Genomic DNA, 27,249 nt, shown 5'->3' on the forward strand with positions numbered 1-27,249 from the left:
CGTATCGATCACTCTACTTTCAAGATGACGAAGTGGTTGAGTGTTAGAGTACGTGGCTCGCAATCAGAAGGTTCTTGACTCAATTCACAATAATTGCGATGCGCGACTCAGCATTTTTGGCATTTGAATCATGATTCCGAGCAATCAGCTACAAAAACCTAACGCGTGTGTTGCGTTACGGCAATCTGACTCATGATATCATGAGTCCAAATCATGATGTATTTTCATAAGACGAAAACACGCTGGAATCATGATATCATGAGTCATAATCTTGTTTTTGGATTCTGATTTCTACCCGTGTAATCCTCAAAACTTGCTGTACTTTTCAATCTTTAAATAAAACGGCTTGCAATAAAATCCTGGCTGCGCTACTGTTTATCCTAAGTGTAAAATGATCAAACTATGAGTGAGGGTATATTGTAAAATGAATAATAAATATAATAATTATAATATTATAATAATCAAGGAAATACCATTTTTAACGCATATAATAGGGTTTCAATGCTACTAATGGACGCCTTAGTAGCTGAAATTCATTCTCGACGCTTTTCTGGAATGATATCAGACGCATATACGTTTTGTGGAGTTTAACAACAAGTTCAATATTTTTACTTTATACTTTTCCAGCGAAATATGCATTTGAAAAACTGTTGTCCGAATGCCTATCATGAACCCCGAGAGGGGTTTGACGTTTCGTGTTATGGACCCTCCATTTGATTCCCAACAATTTTTTTTTCCATTAATGTTGTATGGGCTGAAATCTGTCTAAAAACGGGATTTCCATGGGTTTTAGTATGAAATTGTAGTTTTTCGACTGGACAATTTAGCTATCTGAGGATATTTTTCGGCCTTAGCAGTCTTGAATAACGGCGAAAACAAGTTTGCCTTTACATCCGACGGTTTCGGTTGTTTTATTCAACCTTTATCAGTATGAAAGATCGCTAAAAAGTAAAAAAAAAAACAAAATTTCACCGTTGGAATATTTTAAAACTTTCCGATTATAAAAATACATCTTAAACACTGTGCTCTAGCGAAAAAAAACCCGATGTTCGTTCGTTTTTTTTTTATAATTTAACGGTAAAGACGTAGCGTGCGAAGTTGATAAAATTGCAGAATCGGATCGGTTTGGTTTCCTCACCGTACTTAATTGTCATCTCATGTTGAACAACTGCGGTGAAGACACCAAATCCGACTAGGCGTAATCCCCCACGTTTATTCACAAACCAGCATTCGCACCAGCAACGCTATATGGTTTGATCAATTTGTTACACATCCTTCATTCCACGGCAACAATTTTTCTTTCCAAACTCTTACGAGCCGGTCCCCAACGACTCGCAGCGAGCGTTAGCCAAAACTCGCAATGAGCCATCATTGCTGCTTGCACTCTTCCCCGATCGCAACATTCCCCGAAGAGTTGTTAGAATCGAGCCAGATTGAGTGGCAAAACGCGCAAACACTCTCCCCGCAGAAGGCTCTCACAAGCCTCCCGACGATGCTATCGGTTCATTCATTCGGGAATAATGCTTTGCTCTCGTTATTCCGAACGCGTTCATAAGCGGCAAGCGATTTCGAGTCGTACGAGGCGAGTATCAGTAACCTTGTTCTAAAGCACGGATTGAAGGCTGAGAAAATTGAGAGTATCTCTCACGTATCCCCCTCTGCAGCAATCATGATCCACATGTCTGTTTGTCATCTTCTGCTACAACTCTGGTTAGATCGGGGGGATAATAGTGCATGATAAAACTCATCTAAACAAGTTCCAAACCTGGGGAACAGTATTCGTATGTTCGAGGATTGTTTATCATGTCAGTAAAAAAAAACTGAGAAAGGGTTTTACCATCGCTCTCTATTTTTAGTTCTTGCATGCTTCCGTTATTTATCAAGCTTGTTACAACTTGGGAAACATTGCCGATCTTGGATCGATAAAGATGTGATGCATTTCTTCGCTTGCTTTGATAGTGCTTCAAAATCAAATGAGAGAGAATTCTGCAATGCCTGCTCCAAAGAATAAAAAAAATTCTTCGACAATAGGGTCCCAATTTTAGTAACGAACGCTTATAGTTAGGCTAGAAGCACATGTTTACTCAATTTATCAATGTTTTTGTAGGCTTAGGTCCAAAAAAAATATTGTTTGCCCCTTGGTTTAAAGTCAAATTTTAATGTAAATTTTGTTTTCCGCGTCCCGTACAAAATGTCAGATTGGAATCAGCCCAGTGTTAAAATGTGAAGTCCCTGTGGCGGTTTTATCGACTAAGTGAATGTCAAACATGATCATAAGTATCAAGTTTCAAATTCGGACCCATTTTTTAAAGGGTCCTAAAATGTTAAATGAAATCTTGTTTTCATTTATTAACACGAATGAGCGTGTTACTTTAGCAATTTTTCCCGCTCAAATAACGGATATATCATATTAAAACTTAAAATTTAAAAATTGGATCCATAAATGAACCTTGACACTTGAGATCATGTTTGACGTTCGCTTAGTCGACAAAAATACCACAGGTTTTAGTTTTAACACTGGGGTTGTACCTATGTGACATTTCGGAAGTACACGGAAAACAAAATACACCCAAAATATGAGTTTAAACCTTTTGGTGACAAAATCTATAAAAACTTAAAAAAATGTTTTTTTTTTCATTAAAAACATTAAAAAATTGAGTAAACATGTGTTTTTGGCCTAAATTTAAGCGATTGGCACTAAAATTGAGACAGGGCTTTAGGACCCTATTGACGTTTAAATATGCAAGTAATATGACGTAAATTTAAATGTGATTTTCCGTCACATTGAACTGGATATTGTTCGGATCACAAACAATTTCAATTAAACGTAATTTTACAAAATGACGTATTTTTAAGATAAAATAGTATCAAATTTACGACATTTTATCTTTTACATAGAAAATTTTGCTTACCATGAAATTTACCTCATATGTAACATTAGTTTTTTCTTAGTGTGTGATATAGCCGTTATTTGGTTGGGACAATTTGCCAAAGCAGTATAAAGAACACGCTCTAGCGTGTTATTTAATGAAAACAAGATTTTAGGCGTTGGCGTTGGGTTGCAAGAATTCGGCATCCATATTCAGTTGAAGAGGTCGCGAATTTAATTAGTTACGGAGTTTTTTTAAAATTACCAAGGGTGGTAGCGACTGAGTGTTTAAAATGTAGTAACTTTAGGGACCTCATGCCTGAAAATAAGACCAATGAGAGACCAAATAGAAATCAAAAGAGGCCATGCATGTACCAAAAAGTGATTTATTCAGAATAAATAAAAAAAAAAGAAATCAAACAGGAACCAGGACTAGGAGTTTTCATTAGAACTTCCCCAGTGATAATTCCCTCAGACATTTCTTCAACAATATTTTATTGTTTTTTTTTTATTCCTATTGACATTAAGACGATTTTCTCCAGAAATATCATTTGATATTGAATTAGGTATCTGCCCAAACTTCAGATATTATTGCGGGGTTTTTTTTTTCAGGAGTTCATTGGGTGTTTCTTATACCGACTTCCAATTTGTTAAATTTATTGCAGATACCTTAAAGAGATCAACATGGAGTTTTTTTTTAAAGGATCATTTCAGAAATTTCATAATAATATTCCAGGAATTCTCACGTAACATTCCACAAGGACCTATCTAACATTGAGAGGATCACTTTGTTTACTCTCGCTTTAAACATAACTGTGCCACAGAAAAGATTATCTATTGCATTTTTTGTCTGAAACGCTAGCCCAGGACATTATAGTTCGACCTATAGTGAAAAACTTCCCAAAAGCATAATATTGCACAGTTATAATCGAAATAGAGCGCGAGTGGGAATTTAGGATTTCTTTTAGATTTCAACAAGGATTTTCTAGGCATGACTTTAAAAGTTACTCCAGAGATTCCTTTAGCAGTTCCTCCCGAACTTATTTTGAAAATTTACCAGAGAAGTCATAAAATAATTTATCCAGATAATCTTCCACTGATGTCTCCAAGGAATTGTCAGAGGTTTTTTTTTCGATATTATAGGAGAAATTGCTAAAAAAAAAATCTGGTAGCTTTTTGCAAAAGGAAAACCTAAAAGTAATCTATGATAAAAATGTAGTAGTAATTCCTGATGAACTCCAACAAGGATGCCTGAGAGCACTTTTGGTCTCTTGAGGAAGTCTAGGTGAATTTCTTAGATAAATTGCCAAGATAATTATTATTGCGAAAATAATCCATCGCAAGCAGGATGTGTTAGAGGATTTTATTGAATAATATTGGTCAGTACCCCGAGAAAATTTGTTTCGCTGATGTGGAAGCATAAATGAACTTTTAAAGGATTCACGAAGATTTTTCTTGAGAAATTACTCGGAATGTGTTTGGAAAAAAGAACAGGAGTTATTTATTGGACAGGGCTGGTAGCGACTATGTGCCTTATATATATGAACTTTAGAGACCTCTTGCCTGAAAAAATAGACCAAAATGAGACTGAAAAGAAACAAAACCAAACAGGATTCGGGTTTGATTTCTCATATAATCAGACCAAACATTTCTCTAGGAATATTTCTAAGACTTTTTTGGAACATATATAAGAGCTCGTATTACTGTATGCATTTTTTTTTTCATGATTGTTTCTAGAAATTTCATCAGATATTAATTCAGGTATTTGCCCAAAGATCCAGATATTAGTCCAAAGATTTCTTCAGGAATCAATCAAGAGATTATTCCTTACGGAATTCCTCAAAGATTTGAGGTATCATTGGGAATTCCTCCGTTGATTATCTCTTAAGTAAATCTCCAAAGAAACACACGTTATTTGAGCGAAAAAAATTTTCAAAGGGGAAGTGGCATTATAACGTGTTATTCAATTAAAACAAGATTCATCAAAAATGTTTGGACCCTATTGCATACTTTTAAACGCATTCTCTGGTTCAAGATGTTTTCAGTTTTAAAACAATGAGTTGTAAGAGTTTAGCCTCCATGTTCGTTTTTGGGTGTCACTAATTCAATTAGGTACGAGATTGAAAAAATATATCAAGGGTGGTAGCGACTGAGTGTTTAAAATATAGTAACTTTCAAAAGAAGGCCAATAAGAGACCAAACAGGAACCAAAAAGAGATCAGGCAGATACAAAAAAATACCAAAGCGGAAGTTTGGTGATATTTTTATAATTTATCTTCGAGCTGTTTAGAGGAATAGCTACAAGTAAATGAAATGAAATTTTTAGATAAAGTGCTGAAATAATTGAAAATATAATCAATCGAAAGTACGATTTTCTAGAACATTTTTTTTTTTTTGAAAAAAATTCGTTGGAGTGAAAACTTAAATGACCTCTTATGTTTGATATGTTATGTTATGATACGTTTGGAAAAAGTACAAGAGTTATCCCTTGAATGCTTGGACAAATAGCTTAAAAATTTTGTAAAGGCTTTTCATCAAAAAAAAAACGGTTGAACTCATTGATAAGCTCTTGGAGGAGTTTTGAAATAATTCCTGGTGCAATTCCTGGAAAAAGCTGTGGATGAATACATAAAAAAAATCACTGCAAAAAAATAGAAAGAAAAATTGGCGTAGGGATTCCTCGAGGAATTCATGTAGCTAGTAGGATAAGACAGTATTTTTTCAAACTCTGAAATAAAGATTTATGATTTTTGTCGTACCACGGCTGGTAGCGACTAAAAGCCTTGAAAGCTCATATATTGCTGTTTGCATTTGAGATGCAAATCCTGGCTAAACGTCCTCCAAATGCGGTAACACAAAACAATCAAAGGACACCTAGCAACGATTATACAAATCACCGCCGCCCTAGCAAGAAATATCAATCTTTGACACCGCATTCCTTGTGAAAAATCTTACCGCGTTTGGTGTTCCCGCATTTGATATTCGCATTTCAAACGCACACAGCAATATTAGAAGCCCCTTGCCTAAAAAAAGACCAAACGAAACCTAATAGCAGCAGAGCAAACATTTATCTAAGATCTAAGACAGTTTTCATTTATGAATTTCTCGTGACATTTCGATAAGTATTACTAATCACATTACTGCAGGTGTTTTTTTTATGATTTCCTTAGGAATTTTACCAGAAATTATTCCAGGTTTTTGCCCAAAGACTCACACATACTCCGAAGTTTTCATAGAAGGTTTATTTAGTGATCATTTCCCATGGATTTTTTCAATAATCTTTCTAAGGAATTCCTCAAAGAGTTTTGGTTTGGATACTTTAAGAATGCAACCTAGATTTTCCCAAGAATAATCACAGAAATGTCTAAGGAGATCTTCAGAAATTTAGCCAAATTTTGTCAAGAATTTCTCATGTCCTCCATGATTTTATCCAGCGATTCTTCCATCTATTTATCTAAAACATCCTTGACTTTCGGTTAGAATATTCTTCAAACAATAACTTTTCCAGAAATGCCTACAGGGATTATCTTCTACGATTTTAACTAAGGAGTTCTCTTAGTATGCCATCAGAAACTACCCCAGAGCTTCCTTCTGAGATTTCTTCCGAAATTCTGTGAGTTTTTGTCAAGAAAGTTTTCAAAGACTTTTTCCAGGCATTCTCTCAGAGAGATGTCAAGGAAATTAAAAAAAATATATGAGAAATTCGTGAAAAATAAAATCCGTCGGGTATTTCTAATGAAAATCCTGAAGTAACCTCTGATAAAACTTAATAAACAAGGATCACTGAAAGAACTACTGAACTCTTCCTGAAGTTTTAGAAGATGTCCAAAGTAAATTGCTAAGATAATTGAAAAAAAAAATAAATCGGATCTCGAGATAATATTCCGCAGGAGGAATTTATATAAAAAAAGGAATAAATTTTTAGAAAAACATTGAACAGAATCCCTAAAGAAATTGATGTAGAAATGATCAGAGAAATTATTGGAAATATCGCTATAGTGATAAATTGGATGAAATGCTGGAGAAATTTGTAGTAAAAGAAGCATTTCTTCGAATAACCACTCAAGGAATTTTGGATTTCTGTGAGTAATCGTGGATGAACTCTGGGAGGAGTCCACGTGAGCATGCGGAGAAATTCTTTCAGAATTTCTTAAACACAAAACCTTGATTGCACAGTTAATTAATTGTCAAAAATTTCAAAACCTTATAACAAAAACTTGAACTTTCAAAACAGCTGGAATAAACCTTTGTGGGTTTCTCGGGAACAAATTCTGTTATATAATCTTCTACAGTAAAAACTGGAGAATTCGATTGAAGGATTAGTGGAAAAATAGCTGGAGGAAAACCTAGAAGAGTCTTAGGATCTAAACAAAATCCTGTAAGCATACTTTGAAGAATTTTTTTTCAGAATTCATAGAGGAAATTATTGAAGATTCATCTAGGAATCTCTTGAAAAATCACTGAATAAATTTTTGGAAGAATTTCTGCGAGAATTGGAATAGACTACTCAGGAAGAATTTTCTGAATGGATCCCTGCATTAATCTTTGAAAAAAAAAACACTCGATGAATTCCTGAAGCTATCGTAAGATACTCGGAAGATATCTTTGGAGTTCGGATTAACTTTAAGCAGAATTGAAAGTAAGAAAGTTACTTTGGGGCCCTTTCTCGCGAGCAACATCATGAGGGCGTAACTACAGTGAAATAGAAGTCCATCAATTTTCTCTTAAGCTGATTGCTTGGTCGGGTAAATGTCTTCGACTTTTCTTTTTGATTTAGTAAAAAGTACTTATCGTGTTTTGGCATCCTGCATAGTAAAATGTTCTATAATCAATATATTTCGTAAACTTATACGTATACGTACACGAAGGGAAAATCGATGACGAGATATCGATCACTGCAAGACCTTCCATCAAAAATTGAGACTTGCATTAGAATAGTGACCCAGCCTTGATTGTAAAATTTGCAAAAAAAAAACTTTAATTTTCCAACATACATTGTTAGAATAATCCAAAGTTATCTGTCAAATCGCACACTTCAGGTTAATTATCAGAACTCCAAGCCTTAAAGAGCTGTAAGAGCTGGTGTTCCTCAAGACAGCATTTTGGGACCAATATTTTTACATCTGACTTACCTGAGTTACCTAAGAGATGACGAAAATCTTTGTTTGCGGATGACACACAGGCCTCTCCGCCAAAGAACGAAGCCTCGTGTCGTCTATAGATTACAAAAAAGTTTGTATATTTTTTCTTCATACTTGCAAAAATTTCTCTTAATGCTTCCAAAACTCAACATACAATATTCCCACATAAACCAAAAGCTCTTTATTTTAAAACTTCAAGTAGACATGTTGTCACGATGAGCGGGATTCCAATAAATTGGTCAGATGAAGTTAAGTGTTCAGGGCTCATGCATAGCATAGCATAGCATAGCATAGACTGACTGTACATGTCAATGGTTGCTACTCCGAGATTGATCGGAACTGGTAAGAATTGCACTACGATCCAAATGAATATGGGATGGGAGTGTCCGCTTATTCTCGAAGTACAATTTTAGCAGCTCTAATATTATTGATCAATAACGGCGCCGGCCAAGTCCTTACAGTCAGTTGGGATGGAGAAGGAATGTTAGGATGTAATGATTGTTGCTTCTAGAGACCGAGAATACCTCTGCATCTCCACAATCACTACGGGAAGGGTATTTATTAGTGAGGGAGGAAAAGATCTGGGAGTCACCAATGGTCAGTGATGCGATCCATGGATAAGGAGGAAAAATACAATTTAAAGCTAGTTTTGCATTTTGTCTCGAGAAGTTTTTGGTAGAAGATTTAAAAAAAAAATACGTCAGCATCCATAATGCCGAACCATTCAAAAGATGTTTTTATTAATAGCGAAAAGAGAAAAATATATGTTTGTTTGAACATAGTTTGTTTGAAAATTACAGAAAAATAACGCTGTACATTTTTGTCTCGAGATGAAAAGTTTTTGATAGGAGTTTTAAAATATACGTCAACATCCATAATGTCGAACCATTCAAAAGATGTTTTTAGTAATGTTAAAGAGAGAAAATATATGTTAATTGGAATTATATAAAACAGGCATAATGCCGACACTTGCAGTGACGAACCATACAAAGTTTGTTTGAATATTACATAAAATTAACGCTGTCATGAGAAAATGTGTCGTTATAAGCATGAAACGAGCTCACCAGTTGGTAATCCATCCTCGACTTAACACGGATATCTTTTCGCACTCACACAACGCAAACCGTAGAACTTCTCAGCGTCCCGAAAACGAATCGTCTTGTTTGGGCTCTCCGAAGCACTGCCGAAGTTAAGTGTTCAGGGCTCATGCTAGATAAATATTCAACTTTCCGAAATCACATTGAGGGCATTCAAGCCAAATGTAACAAATATATAAAATGTCTTAGAAACATTAAATCAAAACTTCGTCTTGAGAACAAGCTTTTGATCCTCGAACAAATTTTCAAGCCAGCCATGTTGTATGCTGTACCAAAATGGACTTGCTGTTGTAATACTACGAAGAAAGTTCTGCAGGGGATTCAAAATAAAATTTGGAAATGATTCTAAATATCAAAAAAAAAAACTAATCTATGTTGTCCCAGCTAACGGTACGCGACAAAACTGAACGTTTCGTTTTTTCCGCCGATCGCGATCGATCGGTTATTCCGGGGCAAACTCCTCCCAAATCGACTGAGACTGAGCTTTAGAACTCACCACAGACATGAAACGGCAATTCTTCGCCGTCCCTGACGATCTGTTGCTTCTTCTTATTAGGGTGCTTCGGAAATTGGAAATTCGATCGGTACCCAAGTACGATGTCGGCTCCCAAAAACACATAAAAAAAAATCGATCGCTTCACTGAGAGTGTGTCTGCGAAGGAGAGAATCGGGCCAAATTTGCTTCCTATTTCTTGCAGCTACCGACAGAAACCGGCAAAATTTGCGCAAAAAAATAATACAGACCCGATCGAAACAAGAAGAGCAGTTTCAGTAGCAAGAAGAGTCAGAACTGGTTCTTGTGCAACTCCAACACGCTAAAACATAAGCAAAGAATGAAATAACGGGGCAAAAGTGAATTTACCGGGGCAGCAGAGAAACGCTTAATATGCAAAACCACAAAAAGGCGAATGACGAAGGCGCACTTCGTCGAAGTGAAGGCAAAGCAACATACGACGAGAAGACCATTAGCGTTGTTTACAGAAGTTGCTCCCGGGGAAAACAGAGCAATCGAAGGTGTCGGAGGTGCACACATTCCTCTCGAGAACAGATGTTTTGCTGGAGGTCGTTGGAATGTTTAACGCGATAAAAGAGAGAGCAAGACCTACGTTAAAAACATATCTAGGAGATTTGCATGCGATTTTTCAAGGTGGGCCTTCCCTAGCCGAATGATTAGAGTTTGCGGCTACAAAGCAAAGCCTCGATGAAGGTGTCTGAGTTCTAATCCCGGTTGTTCCAGGATCTTTTCGTAAAGGAAATTTGCCTGACTTCCCTGGGCATAGAGTATCATCGTACGTGCCACACGAGAATCGAATGCACCTTTGGCAAAGAAAGCTATCAGTTAATAACTGTGGAAGTGCTCATCAGAACACTGAACTGAGAAGCAGGCTTTGTCCCAGTGAAGACGTTATGCCAAGAAGAAGAATGAGAATACTTCTCAATGTAAAGTAAATAAGCTTTCACTGCATGGGAAAATTAGTTGAACATTCCCATTTCACGCCTGATAATAAATCTACATCCAGTCTAATATTTTAACGGATTATGTTAAACAAATCAATAAGTTTGCGTTGCCCACAACTTTTGGTTTATATAATCTCCTAAAACTGACTCAACCACCCTTGTACTTCATGTAGGATTCAAATTTCTCTGCCCTCGAGGCCTCACAGAGGGTCTCCCCTTAAAGCTGCGGAGCAACTGTGACAACGCTCAATCATAATCAGCTTGGGAGCACTTTCCATTAATCATTCCCCCCTAAATCTCACCCAAATTGGACAACATCAACCACACCGGTTAAAGAGGCCCTTTTTGTTTCCCGCCGCGGGTCGTAGAGCTCGCGGCCTATTAAATTAATTTCGGCGCCCGATTAAAAGTCCATTCCGATCACCGATCGTTTGTGAGACTGTGGAAAGACTTTTACCCCTGTGTCAAAAACTAGCTGTTGCTCTCTTAGGTGGTGGTTTCCGGTTTCCTGTCATCTCCGTCATGCTGACCTATGACGACAAAATGAATTATTGCTACGCCTAGCCCTCTGCCTCTGGACTGGAGTGAAGAATATCGAGAGTGAAGTTGCGCAACTTCCCGCGGAGAAACTGGTTGTGTTCATAAAAGCGAATCACTTCCATTGAATTGTTTGATCTGATTTTGCGCAATGGGACGTTCCGTGTTGGGTCCATCTCGAGTGTATGTGCAGGGCTGGTAGCGACTGATTGTGCTAAAATAAGAACCTGAAAATAGAAGATAGAAAAAAAAACCAAACCGGAGCTCACAAGAGACCAAACAGAAAACCAATCATGAAATCATTGAAAGAATTTCAAAGGCTTTTCCTCGGGAAATTTCAGAAGAAATTCTTGAAAAAACCTGTTGAATAGACGAGTGTATGAATGCTTCAGTAAACCTGGAACCCTTAAGACGATCAAGTTTTCGGCTTAAATGGATTTTCGGTTTTCCTGATTTGTGCCCTTAAAAATTTTAAATTTGGCTTCGATTCATCATCACCTTAAAGAAGATCGAAAAAATAAGTCCTTGAAAGTATTCCAAGGGAAAATTCTAAAAGAATTTCAGAATCCGGAGAATCTTAGAAGAAATCCTTGAAAAACCTGTGGAGAGTCAGAGTCTATAAAGGTTTTTCTGGAGCCTCTAGAGTTTTATTGATGTTGGGTTTTGTCCAACGTTTCGGTTCGTTTGAAACCTTCTTCAGGGATTCAATTGTTACAATACTTTTGTCCAGTATGGAGCTGTAACAATAGTGTCCTTGTAGGGGGTCCCAAACGGACCGAAACGTTGGGCAAAATAAGATAACAGTTATAAATTCCGTCAAAACTGGGAAGCCAATCCCACATTAACAAGAAACTACAGTCGACCGAATTTTGCACGACTTGAGGAAGAACGAAGAACTAGCAGCTTCACAGCCCATTTTTGTGAAAATCAAGACTTTGAGGCCCTTTCATTTTAAAGGCTTTCATTAAAATAGTGGCCAAGTCTCGTTTAGGTAATCTGCTACTAGTCCTGTATGTGCAAAACGGTGCGGCGCGCTGAAATGAATGGAGTCCGCCTTTGACGTCGTCAAATTACTCTAACAAAAAGAGACGTAGAAAATAATAAGCTGAGCGTGTTGATATCTTGATGTGATTCAGCAGCTTTGTCATAACTTAGTTGCGCACAATTTCTATTATTTTCGCCCTGGATGGATTTCGCGTTATGGTATGACGACGATGATTCCAAATTGCGAAACGTTCGTGAGGCGCCTTATAACTTTAATAAACCTCATCTCTTTATCCGAGCATTCAAATCGTGTTACATAATTGATGAATTTGCAATATTTTTTTTTGCAAAATTCAAGAGAAAATTACAAACAAGAATAATGAACAAGAAAAAAGATAGGTTTAACCTTTTTGTCCTTGTAGCAGCAACTGAAATCTTTCGAATGAAGCATAAAGATCATCTCTTGGACTTATCCTCATTTTTATACATTTATTTAAAATACTGCTCTCACCACTGGAACACGACGGCAATTAATTACTGGTGCAAGGGAGCTGAATTTAGCAAAAACTTAACTTTCTGATAGGATAAAAAGCTCAAACTTAGTAAATCGACTAAACTAGAGGCTGGAAAAAGCGCATGTCGTTTTTATCGAAAAAATATGCGTTTAATTCCATAGTCCAATCAAATGATACATGAAAAAATTCACAAGGTTTATTTAAATTATTTGCCCAACGATTTTATCAAAAATCCAAGAAGACACCGCCAAACATTTTTTTTTTCATCAAGCATCATCTCTCCAAGCTGCTACTAATATTTTAAAAGAATTGATGATGGGCTTGCTAGGAACTAGTTTTTGCAACGGGATTCTTTTTTAATTTTACAAGTAACTCTCCAAAAAAAAATGGTCAGACATCCGTCAAAAACTTTGCAGAAATATACCAGATCAGACTACACTCCAACCTCTTTTAACGACCTTTTTTTTACCGACGGTTCTTTTTCCGACCACTTTTTTACGACCGAAATTCAGATTAACGACCGTTTTTATAAATGATCATTATCTTAAAAAGTATTCAAAATAGAGGATCATGATGTTCAGCAAAATTGTTCAGTAATTCAAGGGCTAACATATGGTGGTCATTGAATTGCGGAATTCTGCCACTAGCTGGCGTTAGTGAGCATAGAAATTATGTTTTGAGGATATCTCAAGATCCTGACCACTTAGAAAGATGGCGTCTTCGACAAAGTTGTTCAGTAGCTCAAGCACTATCATTATGAAAGTTATGAGATTCGAAATTTTGCCACCAGGCGGCGCTAGTGAGCATGAAACTTTTGTTTTGCGGATATCTCAGGATCCTGGCCACTTAGAAAGATGAAACCTTCGGCAAAGCTTTCAGTAGCTCAAGGACTATCATTATAAAAGCCAAGAGATTCGAGATTTTGCCACCAGGCGGCGCTAGTGAGCATAGAATTTTTGTTTTGCGAATAGCTCAGGATCCTGGCCACTTAGAACGATGGCGTCGTCGACAAAGTTGTTCAGTAGCTCAAGCGCTATCATTATAAATACTGAGGTTCAAAATTTTGCCACCAGGCAGCGCTAGTGAGCATGAAACTTTTGTTTTGTGGATATCTCAGGATCCTGGCCACTTAGAAAGATGGCGCCTTCGACAAAGTTGTTCAGTAGCTCAAGCACTATCATTATGAAAGTTATTAGATTCGAAATTTTGCCACCAGGCGGCGCTAGTGAGCATAGAATTTTTGTATTGCGGATAGCTCAGGATCCTGACCACTTAGAGAGAAGGCGTCTTGGACAAAGTTGCTCCGTAGCTCAAGCACTATCATTATAAAAGCCAAGAGATTCGAGATTTTGCCACCAGGCGACGCTAGTGAGCATAGAATTTTTGTTTTTCGGATAGCTCAGGATCCTGACCACTTAGAGAGATGGCGTCTTCGACAAAATTGTTCAGTAGCTCAAGCACTATCATTATGAAAGTTATGAGATTCGAAATTTTGCCACCAGGCGGCGCTAGTGAGCATGAAACTTTTGTTTTGCGGATATCTCAGGATCCTGGCCACTTAGAAAGATGAAGCCTTCGGCAAAGCTGTTCAGTAGCTCAAGGACTATCATTATAAAAGCCAAGAGATTCGAGATTTTGCCACCAGGCGGCGCTAGTGAGCATAGATTTTTTGTTTTCCGGATAGCTCAGGATCCTGACCACTTAGAACGATGGCGTCTTCGGCAAAGTTGTTCAGTAGCTCAAGCACTATCATTATAAAAGTTATGAGATTCAAAATTTTGCCACCAGGCGGAGCTAGTGAGCATGAAACTTTTGTTTTGCGGTTATCTAAGGATCCTTTTGCCGAAGACGCCATCTTTCTAAGTGGTCGGGATCCTGAGATATTCGCAAAAAAAAATCATGCTCACTAGCGCCGCACGGTGGCAACATTTGAGCTACATCAGTGGTCACCAAACTGCGGCCCGCGGGCCGCATGCGGCCCTCGAGAAGGTTCTATGCGGCCCGCGAATGGATTTTGAATATTAATGTGATGCGGCCCGCATGTTATAAATTTTATTCATGTTGTTGTTTAATCTTTTGCTCTAGCAACTTTGTTCTTGGAAAGTCAGTCATTGAAATCATGTAAAATGTTTCTGCATTTATCCATCTTCATGGCATAAGGAGTAATATGAAATAGACTTTGACTCATTCAAAGGTTCAAAGTCTCTGAAAACCCTGAAATTTTTTAGAATCTTAAAACGAAGGCTAAGGGCCTGGAAAAAGTCTTAAAATCTCTAAAAATCTCTCTGCTTGGCAAATTTTAGTTTAGAATAAAGTTGAACCAAAGTGTCCGCAGAACGCTGTGATTTTCACAAAGATATATTTTTTAAATTTTGAATTCAAAAATGTCTCTTATTTCTGTAATTCTTTGAAAAATATGTTATTTGAAATATTGCTTTTTGAATGGTTGAGGAGCCAAAATGCAAAGAGGTGTACAATATTGGACAATACATTTGCAACTTTTTCGACCTTCCATACAACTGGTTAACTTTTGTGGGATGAATGTCAGTCAGTCCGATATAAATAAAATTTACACAGCATTTCGGACATTACTTAAGTGTCAACATTTTCAAATATCAAAAATAAAAAAATCAAGAGTTCAAACATATTATCAATCCGATTGAAGTGAATTTCGCGAAAAAAATTTAATCGATTTATTTCAAAAAATAAGAGACCTACACAAGTATCTTCAGCATAATTGTTAATCTCATCTAAATGTACAACTTTGCTGAAGATACTATCAATCTATTTCATCAATGTTTTTCTTTGTGTAAATTTTGAAATTTGTCGAAAAATATATCGTTACTGCTTTTAATTCGTAAAAGAAAAAAAAGTTACAAATATATGTTAAAAATCAAGTTATGTTAAAATTTAATATAAATCCATCCTTAAAAATAGATGAACCCTTTAAATCAGACTTGTATTAGAATTGTATAGTAGATTTTGTATTAGAATCGAAAAACTTGACAATACATTGCATAATACTGTAAGTGACATGTTGATCGAATTTGAATAAAGTGTACTAATAAAGCTCTGTTCCTAGCTTTAAAAACGTATTTCAAGATGAGTTTTTTTTGTCATGAATTATTTTATATTAGCTAACATAATTCATTAAAAACTTGGCATTATATCTCTGTCACTTATATCTTTGCTTCCAAACCCCTCTATTTTGATCATGAAGTTCCCAGAAATGAATTGTCCGTTTTCAAAGAAATAGTGTTTTTTTTTTGCAATCCCATTGGAAACTGTTAAAATTAATCGTTATAAATCTTGCGGTCCGCGACTTATTCTGAAACCGTTGAGATGGCCCGTGTAATCGGTTAGGCTGAGGACCACTGAGCTACATTTTTGAAGTGTTCTGGCAACACGTAGCCGATCGGATCCGATCGTACTCGACCCGAGCAGCATCAGCTGTGTCAAAGAACATGCTGTGCAATTTATTAATTTGGACCGAAACCCAAAATTAGATCCGTAGAGGGTCCAAAATAAGAACGTTACGCTACACCGCAACAAATTGAGCATGAGCATGAGCATAGATGACTGTACAATTCGTAGTTGCTACTCCGTGATTGATCAGAGTAATCGAAGTTGCACAGAGATTTAGTGAATGGGGCTTGGGATAAGCTTACCACTCTCAATGTGCACAAATCGAGAGCTCAAACTTTAAAAGTCAATAAGAGCGCCGGTCACGTCCTTACAGTCATCGGGGAAGGGAAGGAATGTTTGTTAGAAAACCATTGTTAGCTACACCGGAACAAATTGAAAAAAAAAATACAAAAAATAACAAATGTATCTACAAAAACATAATTGAAAGAAACTTTAAGGGTAAAGAAACCTGCTAATATGTATTCACATAATAATAAAGCTCTTTTTAAATAAATTACCGTTTGGACTCAAATTCTTGACATGACTCATTCCAAACAGTGCAGTGACGATTTCCAAAAGAAAAGTTGAGATTTTCATAACTTTTTAATGCGAAGGCTTGAATAATAGAAGAATAAATCATCCTGTGCAATTGAGTGAGTGTGCAGCACGAGCGGTAGAATAAATATCGAGAAACTGTAGAATGAAGGTCATCTGACTTGATGACATTTTCATATATCTAAATTTTTTCATGAATTCTGATTATAAACAACAAGAATAGTTTTAACTTGCTAGTTATGTCGAATGTGACATACAAACAGTGGAAGCAGCTCTTATTTCTCAAAAAAAAAAAGATAGAAATAAATAAAATTGTACCGTTTTCTGGCGACGCCATCATGGTCAGCTACATTCAATTGACATTTTTTTTCCCAGCGTTCGTTTGATCACTCTTGTTGTGAATACTGCATAGCATAGCATAGACTGACTGTACATGTCAATGGTTGCTACTCCGTGATTGATCGGAACTGGTAAGAATTGCACTACGATCCAGATGAATAAGGGATGGGAGTTTCCGCTTACTCTCGAAGTGCAAATTTAGCAGATCTAATATTAATGATCAATAACGGCGCCGGCCAAGTCCTTACAGTCGGTTGGGATGGGGAAGGAATTTTAGGGTGTAATGATTGTTGCTTCTAGAGACCGAGAATACCTCTTCATCTCCACAATCACCACGGGAACGGTGTTTATTGGTGAGGGATCGTTTGATCGCCTTTGTTGTGAATACTGAAGGCGAAAGTAAACGCAAACGTGTCGACTACCGTGATTGCTTACAACACAGACTATAACAAAACTACAATGCCACTTGAGTACAGGGTCAAGGAGTTAGATAGCTGTCTATAGCTTCTCCAGAATCATGATACATGCTAAATGGAACTGCATATTGTCTTTTTTATCTTTTGAAGTTTACAAGCCAAATTTTGTATTTAAACGTTAAGCTCTCACAGGATCTAAAGTTTTGTGGAGACCTAAATATCTTTGTTTTATCAGTTTTGTTTGCTTGACTTGGTATTAGTTTTTCAGGGGATGAAAAGACTGACAAACTAAGTCAAAATAATTCGTTTAATACTGGAAATTTCATCATTCTGGACTTATTCTCGGTCCTTTAAACTTGGCTTTCTTTTGTTCCAAAAATTATTGTTTTTTTTTTGTTCTTTTGGGGAAAATATGTTTAACCCTCTAACACCCAAATTTTTAATTTCGAACTAAGAATCATTTTTTGCTATCTAAAATCGATCTGAACACGTTTTGGACAATGATTTATTTTTATTCGCAAATTTATAAATTTTGGTTTTTTATTTTTCTAATTTTGGCTTTTTGAAAATCCCTATACTTTTTCACTTTTTCTTGAAGCCTCTGGGTACCGGTTTTAGACAATAAAAAACTAGTTTTTGCAATTCTTTTAAAAATATAAAATATCTTATTTTTTTCTGAAATATATTTTATTTTCCGTAACGGAAAAATCGATTTGAAATTATTTCAATTTCACCAGGCTCTTTTCCTATGATAGGTTGATTGCAGAAAAATACACAATGTTGTTCCTATTATATGTTAAATTAGACCAGGGCATTTGTAAGTTATAATATAATAAAGTTTTCAAACATTTTTCAAAAATACAAAAATGTTTCAAAAGTCGTATAAAGTTTTCCTTATATGCGTATTTGGCCCAAGGTTTAAGTCAAAAATAATATTTTGATTTCCGAGCTTAGAAAAAATACACAAAATTCCCCCGTCTAAACGCGGGGTTGGGTATTAAAGGGTTAAATGGGGGATAATGTTGAAAAAAATAGACTTAAAATCTCAAAATTAAAAGCTCTTCAATAAAAATGCAAATCACTGTAAATAGTCGCCTTCTTTGATAATCAACTTTCCCTAACTTGATATAGTGTTAAATCCTTCCTAACACGACGGTCACTTCAATATCGAGTTATGGAGATTGACTGTAACCAGGATCAATAAAGTAGAAAATTCAAAATTTTTAAATTTAAAACCGTAATTAGTATTGAATTTATGGCAGATTTCTCAAGAAAACTAGAATTCGAAGAATCCCTCGAGACATTTTATTTGGATTGTGTTTAGATTTTTCATTGATGAAAAATTACATCTCCTGCCGAAATTTAGGTTCTCTATAGCATGACACCCAACCTTAAAATTCATTTTTTTCTAATCTGTGTAACCTAGAAAGAACGTTTCGGTTCTACCACCTCTCTGACCATATTCAAACTATAGTGAGCTGTGATAGCTGTCTAGAATCCTGTGAAAACAATTTGCAATTTTTTCTGATGAATTGAGCAGAACACTTAAAAAATCAAACAAGAATAGTCAAAACAATTTGTTGGTGTTTGCATGTGCCTTTGGTGGCTTGAAATAGGTTCAAGAGATTGTTTCACCTGGGAGATGCGAACTGGATATCAACAAGCAGCCTAAGCTAAAATTTCCATCAAAATGATCCCAGTATGCCTAGGAGTGTGTAGCTATTCCTTCGTCCGACCTTATTCATATAATGTGATATCCGTTTCGAGTCCAGTGAAATAAATTTTCAATTCTTTTTGATGAATTGATCAGAACACTAGAAATTTCAAACAAAAATAGTCAGAACATTTTGCTGGTGTTTGCATGTGCCTTCGATAGCTTGAATAATGTTCCAGAGATTGTTTTATTTAAACAGTTCAAGATTTCGGTAACAGTATTGTGTGAAGTTTCGCGACAATTTTTAATAAAAGTTTGAGATACTCTTAAATCATAGTTGTTATCATAACGAAGGTGTAAGTGCGTTTTCAGTAACAAAAAAAAAAGGAATTGGCATCTAAGGTTTTTTCAAAATTTTATATGATCTCCAAAAGGGCTTAGAGCCAGGGTCCAATTGAGATTTTTATTTCAAATTTTTGTTACTTAATCGAGAAAATCAATTTTTTATCTCTTTTTGCAGATCCTGCCATATAATTTTATAGCAGGATTGCGAGCATTGTCAACATCAAGTTTTGTTTGTAAATACATGTTAACATTAAAATTACTTTCGATATATGTTCCAAATATATTCCAGTCGGCTCGACCAAATCAACCGTAGAAGGGTTTCTAGAAGAGGAAAAACAAGTAGGGCCGTCAGGGTATTGAATCGAGAAATATCCTGAAGATCACTCATCGTTGAAATTGCACTGCGAATTAATGCATGAGCAATATTTGCCTATGAATTATGATAGCAACTTCATCAAATGACTACAATCAAACAATTGCGAGATGTTATAGCCATCTAGAATCCAGAGAAATCAATTTGCATTTTTTTTTTTCGTTTAATTGAGCAGCCGAGTGGTTAGAATCCGCGGCTTCAAAGCAAAGCCATGCTTAGCAAAGCTTAGGGTGCAATCAAAGTGCTTAGATTAATTCCTCGATCTTGCGGTAGTATAGCATATGTCATAGAATTTGGTCCAAAATCTCGTTCAAAATCGATTCTTCAGTATCAAATAGTACGAGTACGAAGCCTGCACCACGATTCCCAACCGCTCGATGTTCACAAAGTAGAACTTGGCCGCGGTAACTCCACAGGGCTTCTGCGCGCGTTGTATCATGAAGCGAAGATCCCGCTGCATAGCTGCCGGCTCCTGGTACCACTTGTAGTTGTAGATGGCATCGCTCACCTTGAGGGCCTGCAAGAAATACGATTTCAGTGAACGACGAACCATATGGTTAATCCTCTTGATTGCACTCTCCACATTTTCACTCAGACGCGTCCCGTTGACACAGTAAACGACCATTTCAACGATCAGCACGAGAAACAAGACCATCACGTTGAGAGCATTCGGTCCGTAATTCTTCGAATTCAAGGATTTTTGTTAGATTCAGAGTAACATTCCTCACCAAGACAACTCACCGACGAGAGATACACCATCATTAGACACCAAATAGCCATACAGTTCAGGATCTGATTGATCAGAATGAATGTGATCGTTTCCTCCAACAGCTCCGTATACCGCAGCGTCATCTTGTGCAACTCGATGATCTGTCGTAGCTCTTCGTGGCGTTCTTTGCCGGCCTTCACCATATCAAGGCTGTTGATTCTCATGTGTAACAATTCGAACAACTTGGCTCCGTACTGCAGAGACGTAAGGAAAATGGCTGCCTTCATGCAAGTTTGGTAAGCCGAACACATGGTGGCCGTACTGCAGAACGCGAAATAGATAAGGTAGTGGACGATGTTTTGTCGAATATCCAAGTAGTAGTACTGCACTTCAACCAACAGCACGTAATGTCTTCTTTGATCTGATGATACGAAAATCGCCAAGTACAGGGTCCAGGAAATTGGTGGGATGAGAAACAATACAACCAGTAGGGATATGTACGCGATGTATCCTTTTGCAAATCTGTCCATCCGACGATTGAACCGGTGAATCTCGTCGACACACTCACGAGATTTGTACCGTTCGAAGATCTCCTTCAAAAGTTGAACCATCCGCACGAAAGGTCGTCGGCGAGTCACGAATATCCCAACAGCGATGCACACGTCCCCGAAAAAGATCAACTCAGCAAGGTTTCGGGCGACGGAATCGAATCCCTCCATACCGGAACCAAAAAGCGCCTTCGGAAGGATATTGTTTCCGACCAGCCAACTGATGGCGAAAAAGTACCGCCAAATGCTGTTGGGCTCATGCAAGCCGGCAAAGGACATCATCCTGAAGGCCACTTGGAGCGGTTCCGGTTCGGTTGTCTTCTTGAGGAACATCTTCACTACTCTGAAAGGTTGCTGGCGATGGCGAAGAGTTTTTAAACTTGATGTGGTCGTATGACACGTGTCAAACAGTTTAAGTATTTAAAGAGAGGTCAGATCGGTGGTTAAATTGTCATTTGAGTTTCTAATTGTACGCTTTGCCGTTTGTGGGATGGTTGCAGCAAGTTTGATGCGTAATTACACACTGTCTACTATTTTGAATGCTGTTTGCAATTAAAATGAAGACCACAAATTATTGGTTTATTTATATGCATAGAAGTCATAGCAGAGCTACTTAAAATAGTAGAAGATTCATGGGCCGATTGATCCGAAAATTCTGTGAAAGCATTTCCCTATCAACCATTGGACATTAAACAAATCGGCGATATAATTGTGATACAAGGCTGATAAATCCTTAATTAGTTCTATTCTAGAATCTACTTTCTTCTAAGGGTAAAATGGATAATGTTGCATCGAGATTAGTTATCAGTTCGACGCTAGAGACAAAGTTTCCAAAGTAAGGAAGCAAAGGATTCCACCAATCGTGGACAGTATTTCCGAATTTGATGAGTTTGGATTAGGGGACGAAATCTTTAATTCCATTAACGGAATAAAGATATCTAGGGCCCAGATAGCCGTAGCGTAGCTATTCAGCAAGACCAAGCTGAGGGTCGTGGGTTCGAATCCCACCGGTCGAGGATCTATTCGCGTTGGAAATTTTCTCGACTTCCCAGGGCATCGAGTATCTTCGTACCTGCCACATGATATACACATGCAAAAATGGTCATTGGCATAGTAAGCTCTCAGTTAATAACTGTGGAAGTGCTCATAAGAACACTAAGCTGAGAAGCAGGCTCTGTCCCAGTGAGGACGTAACGCCAGAAAGAAGAAGAACACATCACAAAGAACAAAGATTGTTGCGTTCTACCGGAAACCCTTAAGAGGAAATCAATTATCAATAATATATTGAATAAATGATCATCATTATTTTACAGAATTTCAAAACCAATTTTTTGTTCAAAAATGAAGCAATATCTCTAAAATATATCATTGTATTGCACTTGCTTCTATAAAGCAGCCCACATACGCTCATATGGTTTGACCAACATTGACATTAACAACTACGGAATAAATAAACATTACACATATTTTGCAATTGAATTAAATGGACAAATTGATGTGAAGTTTGCGAAAAAGTTACACGTCTTCTCGGTGGGAATCAAACTCAAGAATCCCTGTTCACTAGATAGGGATAGGGCACGTTACCCCTACACCACGAGAGGACTTATGGACGCAGAAGGATTCTACCCTATTACCCCGAATGCCATTTTTTTTTTTTTTGTTTCTGTTCGGGATGAACCACTGCGACCAGTTTTCTTTGATCTTTTGTGGTATACCCGTGTCCTTTGTTTAGTGCATGTCGTTCTACTCCATTACTATTGAGAAATAATGAAGTAGTCATTTTTTATACAAATATCATTTTTTACCATTTTGCATAGAGCCTCTTTAGAAAAAGATACCGCTATTTATACCTTTTGGAGAAAACAGTTTGTCACCATTAAACTCTCAAAAGCGCGCCCCTTAATCAGGTTCGGCCACTAAGCTGGTTGAATGATACTGATTTTGACCATGCATCGGTACTCTAGCATATCAAATTATTGCTTCTACTTATAAGGTTCAAAGTCGTTTTTTGAAACTGTTGAACAGGTTTCATCGCATGAGACATTTAAATTCTTTGAAACAAAGAGCTTATTTTAGAAGTTAAGAGGTCTGCTACTCCACTGCTTCGGAATCGTTTCCCTCCTAGATGTCGAAAGATAAACTCTTGAACTTGGAAAGAAATTGTCTCATGCGTTGAAACCAACCTCAGATGCTGATTGAGCCATTTTTCCACTTCGACCTCCTCATCATCTAGGACAAATGGGTGGGTCTTAGTGGCTTGTTACTCTCTTATACTCTTCCGACCGTAACTTATAAGTATTCACAAGAACAGATACAGAAAGAGTACAATTTGGTAGATCTTACCCCGTAACGCACCTCGAAAAGGTGATCTACCCGCGTTACGGGTACCAAATGCCATTACCATGAATACCGAATGCCATTACGGGGATATAACATTCGGGATGATGGAATTCGGGGTAATGGTATATTCGGGGTAATAGCATTGAGAGTGATGGGATTCGATGAAATGGAATTCGGGGTAATGGGGTAGAATCGAAATATTACACACTACTTGCCTACGACGTGGTGGCTGAGATTTGTGTAGTGCGGCTTCGACTGAGGTTTGTGTAGTGTAGCTTCGACAACCCATGAACTGCTGTTGTAGATGGATGACAAGTCAAAATGCGTAAATTTACGCAGCGTCGATGCCATAGTGATCTAACAAATGTGCGCTCTTCAGTTGTTTCTATATATTTCACTAGCGTTTCCAACAATCTTTGAGCGTTTTCTTTAACAAATTTACCAGGGATTCTTTGAATATTCCTCAAATATTTTTTCCGGGTTTATCTTCACAGAATCCATTAGCAGTTTTACCTGTGATTCTATCAAAGGTTCAACAAGAAACTAGGAGTTCCGTCAAAAGATTCTCCAGGGATTCCAACAGGAGTTATTTCAGAGATTCCACCTGGAATTACTCCATGGATCCTATCAGGACTTCCTTTAGGGATTTCATCAGGGTTCCTTCAAGACTACCTTTGGAGATTCGTCTAAAGATTCCATCAGGAGTTCCTCCAGGGATTCCTTTAAGAGTATCTTCAGAGTTCTTCTGGGGATTCCATCCGAAATTTCTCAAGCATTGCATCAAGGGTTCTTCTGAGATTTCGCTTGGAATTCCTCAAGAGATTCTATCAGGAGTTCCTCGAGGAATTACATCAATATCTCTTCAGGGAATATCATAAGCAGTTCCTCTAGAGATTCTATCAGGAGGTTCATCAGGGGACCATCTAGGAATGACATCAATAGTTCATCTAGGGATTTCATCAGTAGTTACTTCAAGAATATGTTTAAAAATTCCTCCAAAGAATACATCAGGAGTTTTTCCATGGATTCCATCAGGAGTTCCGATAGGGATTCTCTCAGGAGTACCTTTAGGGCTTCCATTAGAGTTCTTATGGGGATTTCATCAGAAGTTTCTCCAGAAATATCATCAAGAGATTCCACCTAAAATTCCTCGAAAGATTCTATCAGGAATTCCACCAATAATTATATTAAGAGTTTCTCGAAGAACTCCATCAGGATTCCTTCCATACTAGGAATTCCTCCAGGAATTTCATCAGGAGCTCCTATAGGGAGTCCACCAGAAATTCTTCAAGGAATTTCATCAGGGGTTCTTCCAAAGATTTCATCTGGGGTTCCATCAAGAATGTCTTTAGGGATTGCTACAAGCATTCCATCAAGAGTTTCTCCGGATTCCATCAAGAGTTTCTCTAGAGATTCTATCAGGAGTACCTTTAGGGCTTTCCTCACTCATTCATCAAAGGTTCAACAAGAAACTAGGAATTCCGTCAGAAGATTCTTCAAGGATTCCAACAGGAGTTATTTCAGAGATTCCACCTGGAATTACTCCATGGATCCTATCAGGACTTTCTTTAGGGATTTCATCAGGAGTTCCTCCAATGATTTCATCAGGATTCCTTCAAGACTACCTTTGGAGATTCGTCCAAAGATCCCATCAGGAGTTCCTCCAGGGATTCCATCAAGAGTACCTTCAGAGTTCTTCTGGGGATTCCATCCGAAGTTTCTCAGGCATTGCATCAAGAGTTCTTCTGAGATTTCGCTTGGAATTCCTCAAGAGATTCTCTATCAGGAGTTCCTCGAGGAACTACATCAATATTTCTTCAGGGAATATCGTAAGCAGTTCTTCTAGAGATTCTATCAGGAGGTTCATCAGGCGACCATCTAGGAATTACATCATTAGTTCATCTAGGGGTTTCATCAGGAGTTCTTCCATGGATTCCATCAGGAGTTCCGATAGGGATTCTCTCAGGAGTACCTTTAGGGCTTCCATTAGAGTTCTTTTGGGGATTTCATCAGAAGTTTCTCCAGAAATATCATCAAGAGATTCCACCTAAAATTCCTCGAAAGATTCTATCAGGAATTCCACCAATAATTATATCAAGAGTTTCTCGAAGAACTCCATCAGGATTCCTTCCATACTTATAAGGAATTCCTCCAGGAATTTCATCAGGAGCTCCTATAGGGATTCCACCAGAAATTCTTCAAGGAATTTTATCAGGGGTTCTTCCAAAGATTTCATCTGAGGTTCCATCAAGAATGTCTTTAGGCATTGCTACAAGCATTCCATCAAGAGTTTCTCTAGAGATTCTATCAGGAGTACCTTTAGGGCTTTCATCAGAGTTCTTCTGAAGATTTCATCAAGACCGGGATTACATCAAGAGTTCCTTCAGAGATTCCACCTGGCATTTTTTTTCAGAGATTCTATCAGGAGTTCCCTAAGGAATTCCATCAGGATTTCTTTTAGGGATATCATAAGGAACTTCTTAAGGGAGTTCCAGCAGGAATCTTATCAGGAATTCCTCCAGGGATTTCATCAGGAGTTCTTCAAGGGATTTTATCAGGGGTTCCTCCAATTATTTCATCTGGAGTTCCTTCAAGAATATCTTGAGCAGTTGCTATAAGGATTCCATCAGGAGTTTCTCTAAGAATTCTATCAGGAATACCTTTAGGGCTTCCATCAGAAGTTCTTCAGGAAATTTCATCAGGATTCCAATGATTCCATCTGGAGCTCCTTCAACAATATCTTTGAAAATTCCTCCAAAAATTACATCCAGGGATTCCATCAGGAGTACCTTTAGGGCTTTTATCGGAGTTCTTCTGAATATTTCATCAGGAGGGGGATTCCATCAAGAGTTCCTTCAGATATGCCGCCTGGCATTTTTTCATAAATTCTATCTGTTCCTCCAGAGATTATATCAGGAGCTCCCCGAGGAATTACATCAGGATTTCTTCTAGGGATATCATAAGGAACTTCTCAAGGGATTCTATCAGGAGTTACAGCAGGAATCCCATTAGGAATTCCTCCAGGGTTTCCTTTAGGAGTTCTTCAAGGGATTTCATCAGGAGTTCCTCCAATGATTTCCTGCAAGAATATATTTAGGAATTTCTACAAAGATTTCATCAGGAGTTTCTCCAGGAATTCCATCAGGAACTCCTTCTGGAATCATCATTAAGTTCTTCAGAAATTTCAACAGGAATTCCATCAGGAGTTCCTCTAGAGATTATATCAGAAGTTTCTTCAGAGATTCCACCAGGGATTACATCAGAAGTTCTTCTAGGGATAACATCAGGAGTTCTTCTGGGAATTTCATCAGGAGTTGTTTTAGGGATTTGAAAAAGAGCACCTTCAGGAATTTCGTTAGCATTTTCTTTAGATATTTCATCTGGAATTCCCCATGGGTTCTATCAAAAGTTTCTGTAGGGATTCCATCAGGAGTTCCCCTGAGTCTTTCAACAGGAGTTCTTGTTGGGATTTCATCGGTAGTTACCAAGAGAGTTCTTTTAAGGATTTCATCAGGAGTTCCTCCAGGGTTTCCATTATGAATTCCTTCAATGATTCTCCATGGAATTTCTACTGGAGTTCTATCAAGAGTTGATCTTATGATTCCACCAGGAATTCCTCCAGGGATTACATTACAAATTCTTATATTTCTCACGGAATATCTCCAAGGATTCTCGAGAGTTATCAGGAATTCCTCCAGGGATTTTATCAAAAATTTCTTAAAAGGATTTCATCACCGGAATCACTCAAGAAATTGCTTACGGAATTTTTCAAAGAATTCCTCGCGGAATTCGGGAATTTTCAAAGGATTCCTCCCAGAATTCCTTAAGAAATCAATCCCTCAAGAAATCCCTCCAGATTTTTTCAAGGAATTTCTCGCGGAATAACTTCAGGGAATCTTGGGGGTTTTAAGGAAATCCTCAAGTGATTTTACCAGAAATTTCTGATAAGAATTGAACCTGTAAT

The 27,249-nt window shown here is 37.4% G+C and overlaps 2 protein-coding genes across 5 annotated transcripts in view; both read right to left on the reverse strand.

Annotated features, from left to right (window-relative positions):
• LOC5569804 overlaps nucleotides 1-27,249 on the reverse strand; it is an 818,297-nt gene that overhangs the window by 542,225 nt on the left and 248,823 nt on the right. The gene's annotated exons all lie outside the window — the stretch shown is intronic.
• Nucleotides 19,665-21,301, reverse strand: LOC5569825 (odorant receptor Or2). 2 transcript variants are annotated; one of them, XM_021848007.1, is made up of 3 exons: nucleotides 20,430-21,300; nucleotides 20,272-20,370; nucleotides 19,665-20,205 (listed from the first exon to the last, which is right to left on the reverse strand). In XM_021848007.1, the coding sequence occupies exons 1-3, from the start codon at nucleotides 21,276-21,278 to the stop codon at nucleotides 19,999-20,001; spliced, it is 1,155 nt and encodes a 384-aa protein (XP_021703699.1). In that variant the 5' UTR covers nucleotides 21,279-21,300; the 3' UTR covers nucleotides 19,665-19,998. The 2 variants fall into 2 exon arrangements, with proteins under 2 accessions (XP_021703699.1, XP_021703700.1); XM_021848008.1 differs by lacking the exon at nucleotides 20,272-20,370 and having other exon boundaries at nucleotides 20,430-21,301.

The sequence above is a fragment of the Aedes aegypti genome, chromosome 2 (assembly GCF_002204515.2).
Source record: "Aedes aegypti strain LVP_AGWG chromosome 2, AaegL5.0 Primary Assembly, whole genome shotgun sequence".
Classification (NCBI taxonomy): Eukaryota; Metazoa; Arthropoda; class Insecta; order Diptera; family Culicidae; genus Aedes; species Aedes aegypti.

Excerpts from the sequence above, each read along its gene's own strand:
- LOC5569825 (XM_021848007.1), bottom strand. The coding sequence starts at position 21,278 with ATGTTCCTCAAGAAGACAACCGAACCGGAACCGCTCCAAGTGGCCTTC. Across the intron at positions 20,371-20,429 it reads TGATGGTGTATCTCTCGTCG|AATTACGGACCGAATGCTCT; the intron begins GTGAGTTGTCTT and ends TTGAATTCGAAG. Across the intron at positions 20,206-20,271 it reads GGACGCGTCTGAGTGAAAAT|GCCCTCAAGGTGAGCGATGC; the intron begins GTGGAGAGTGCA and ends TATTTCTTGCAG.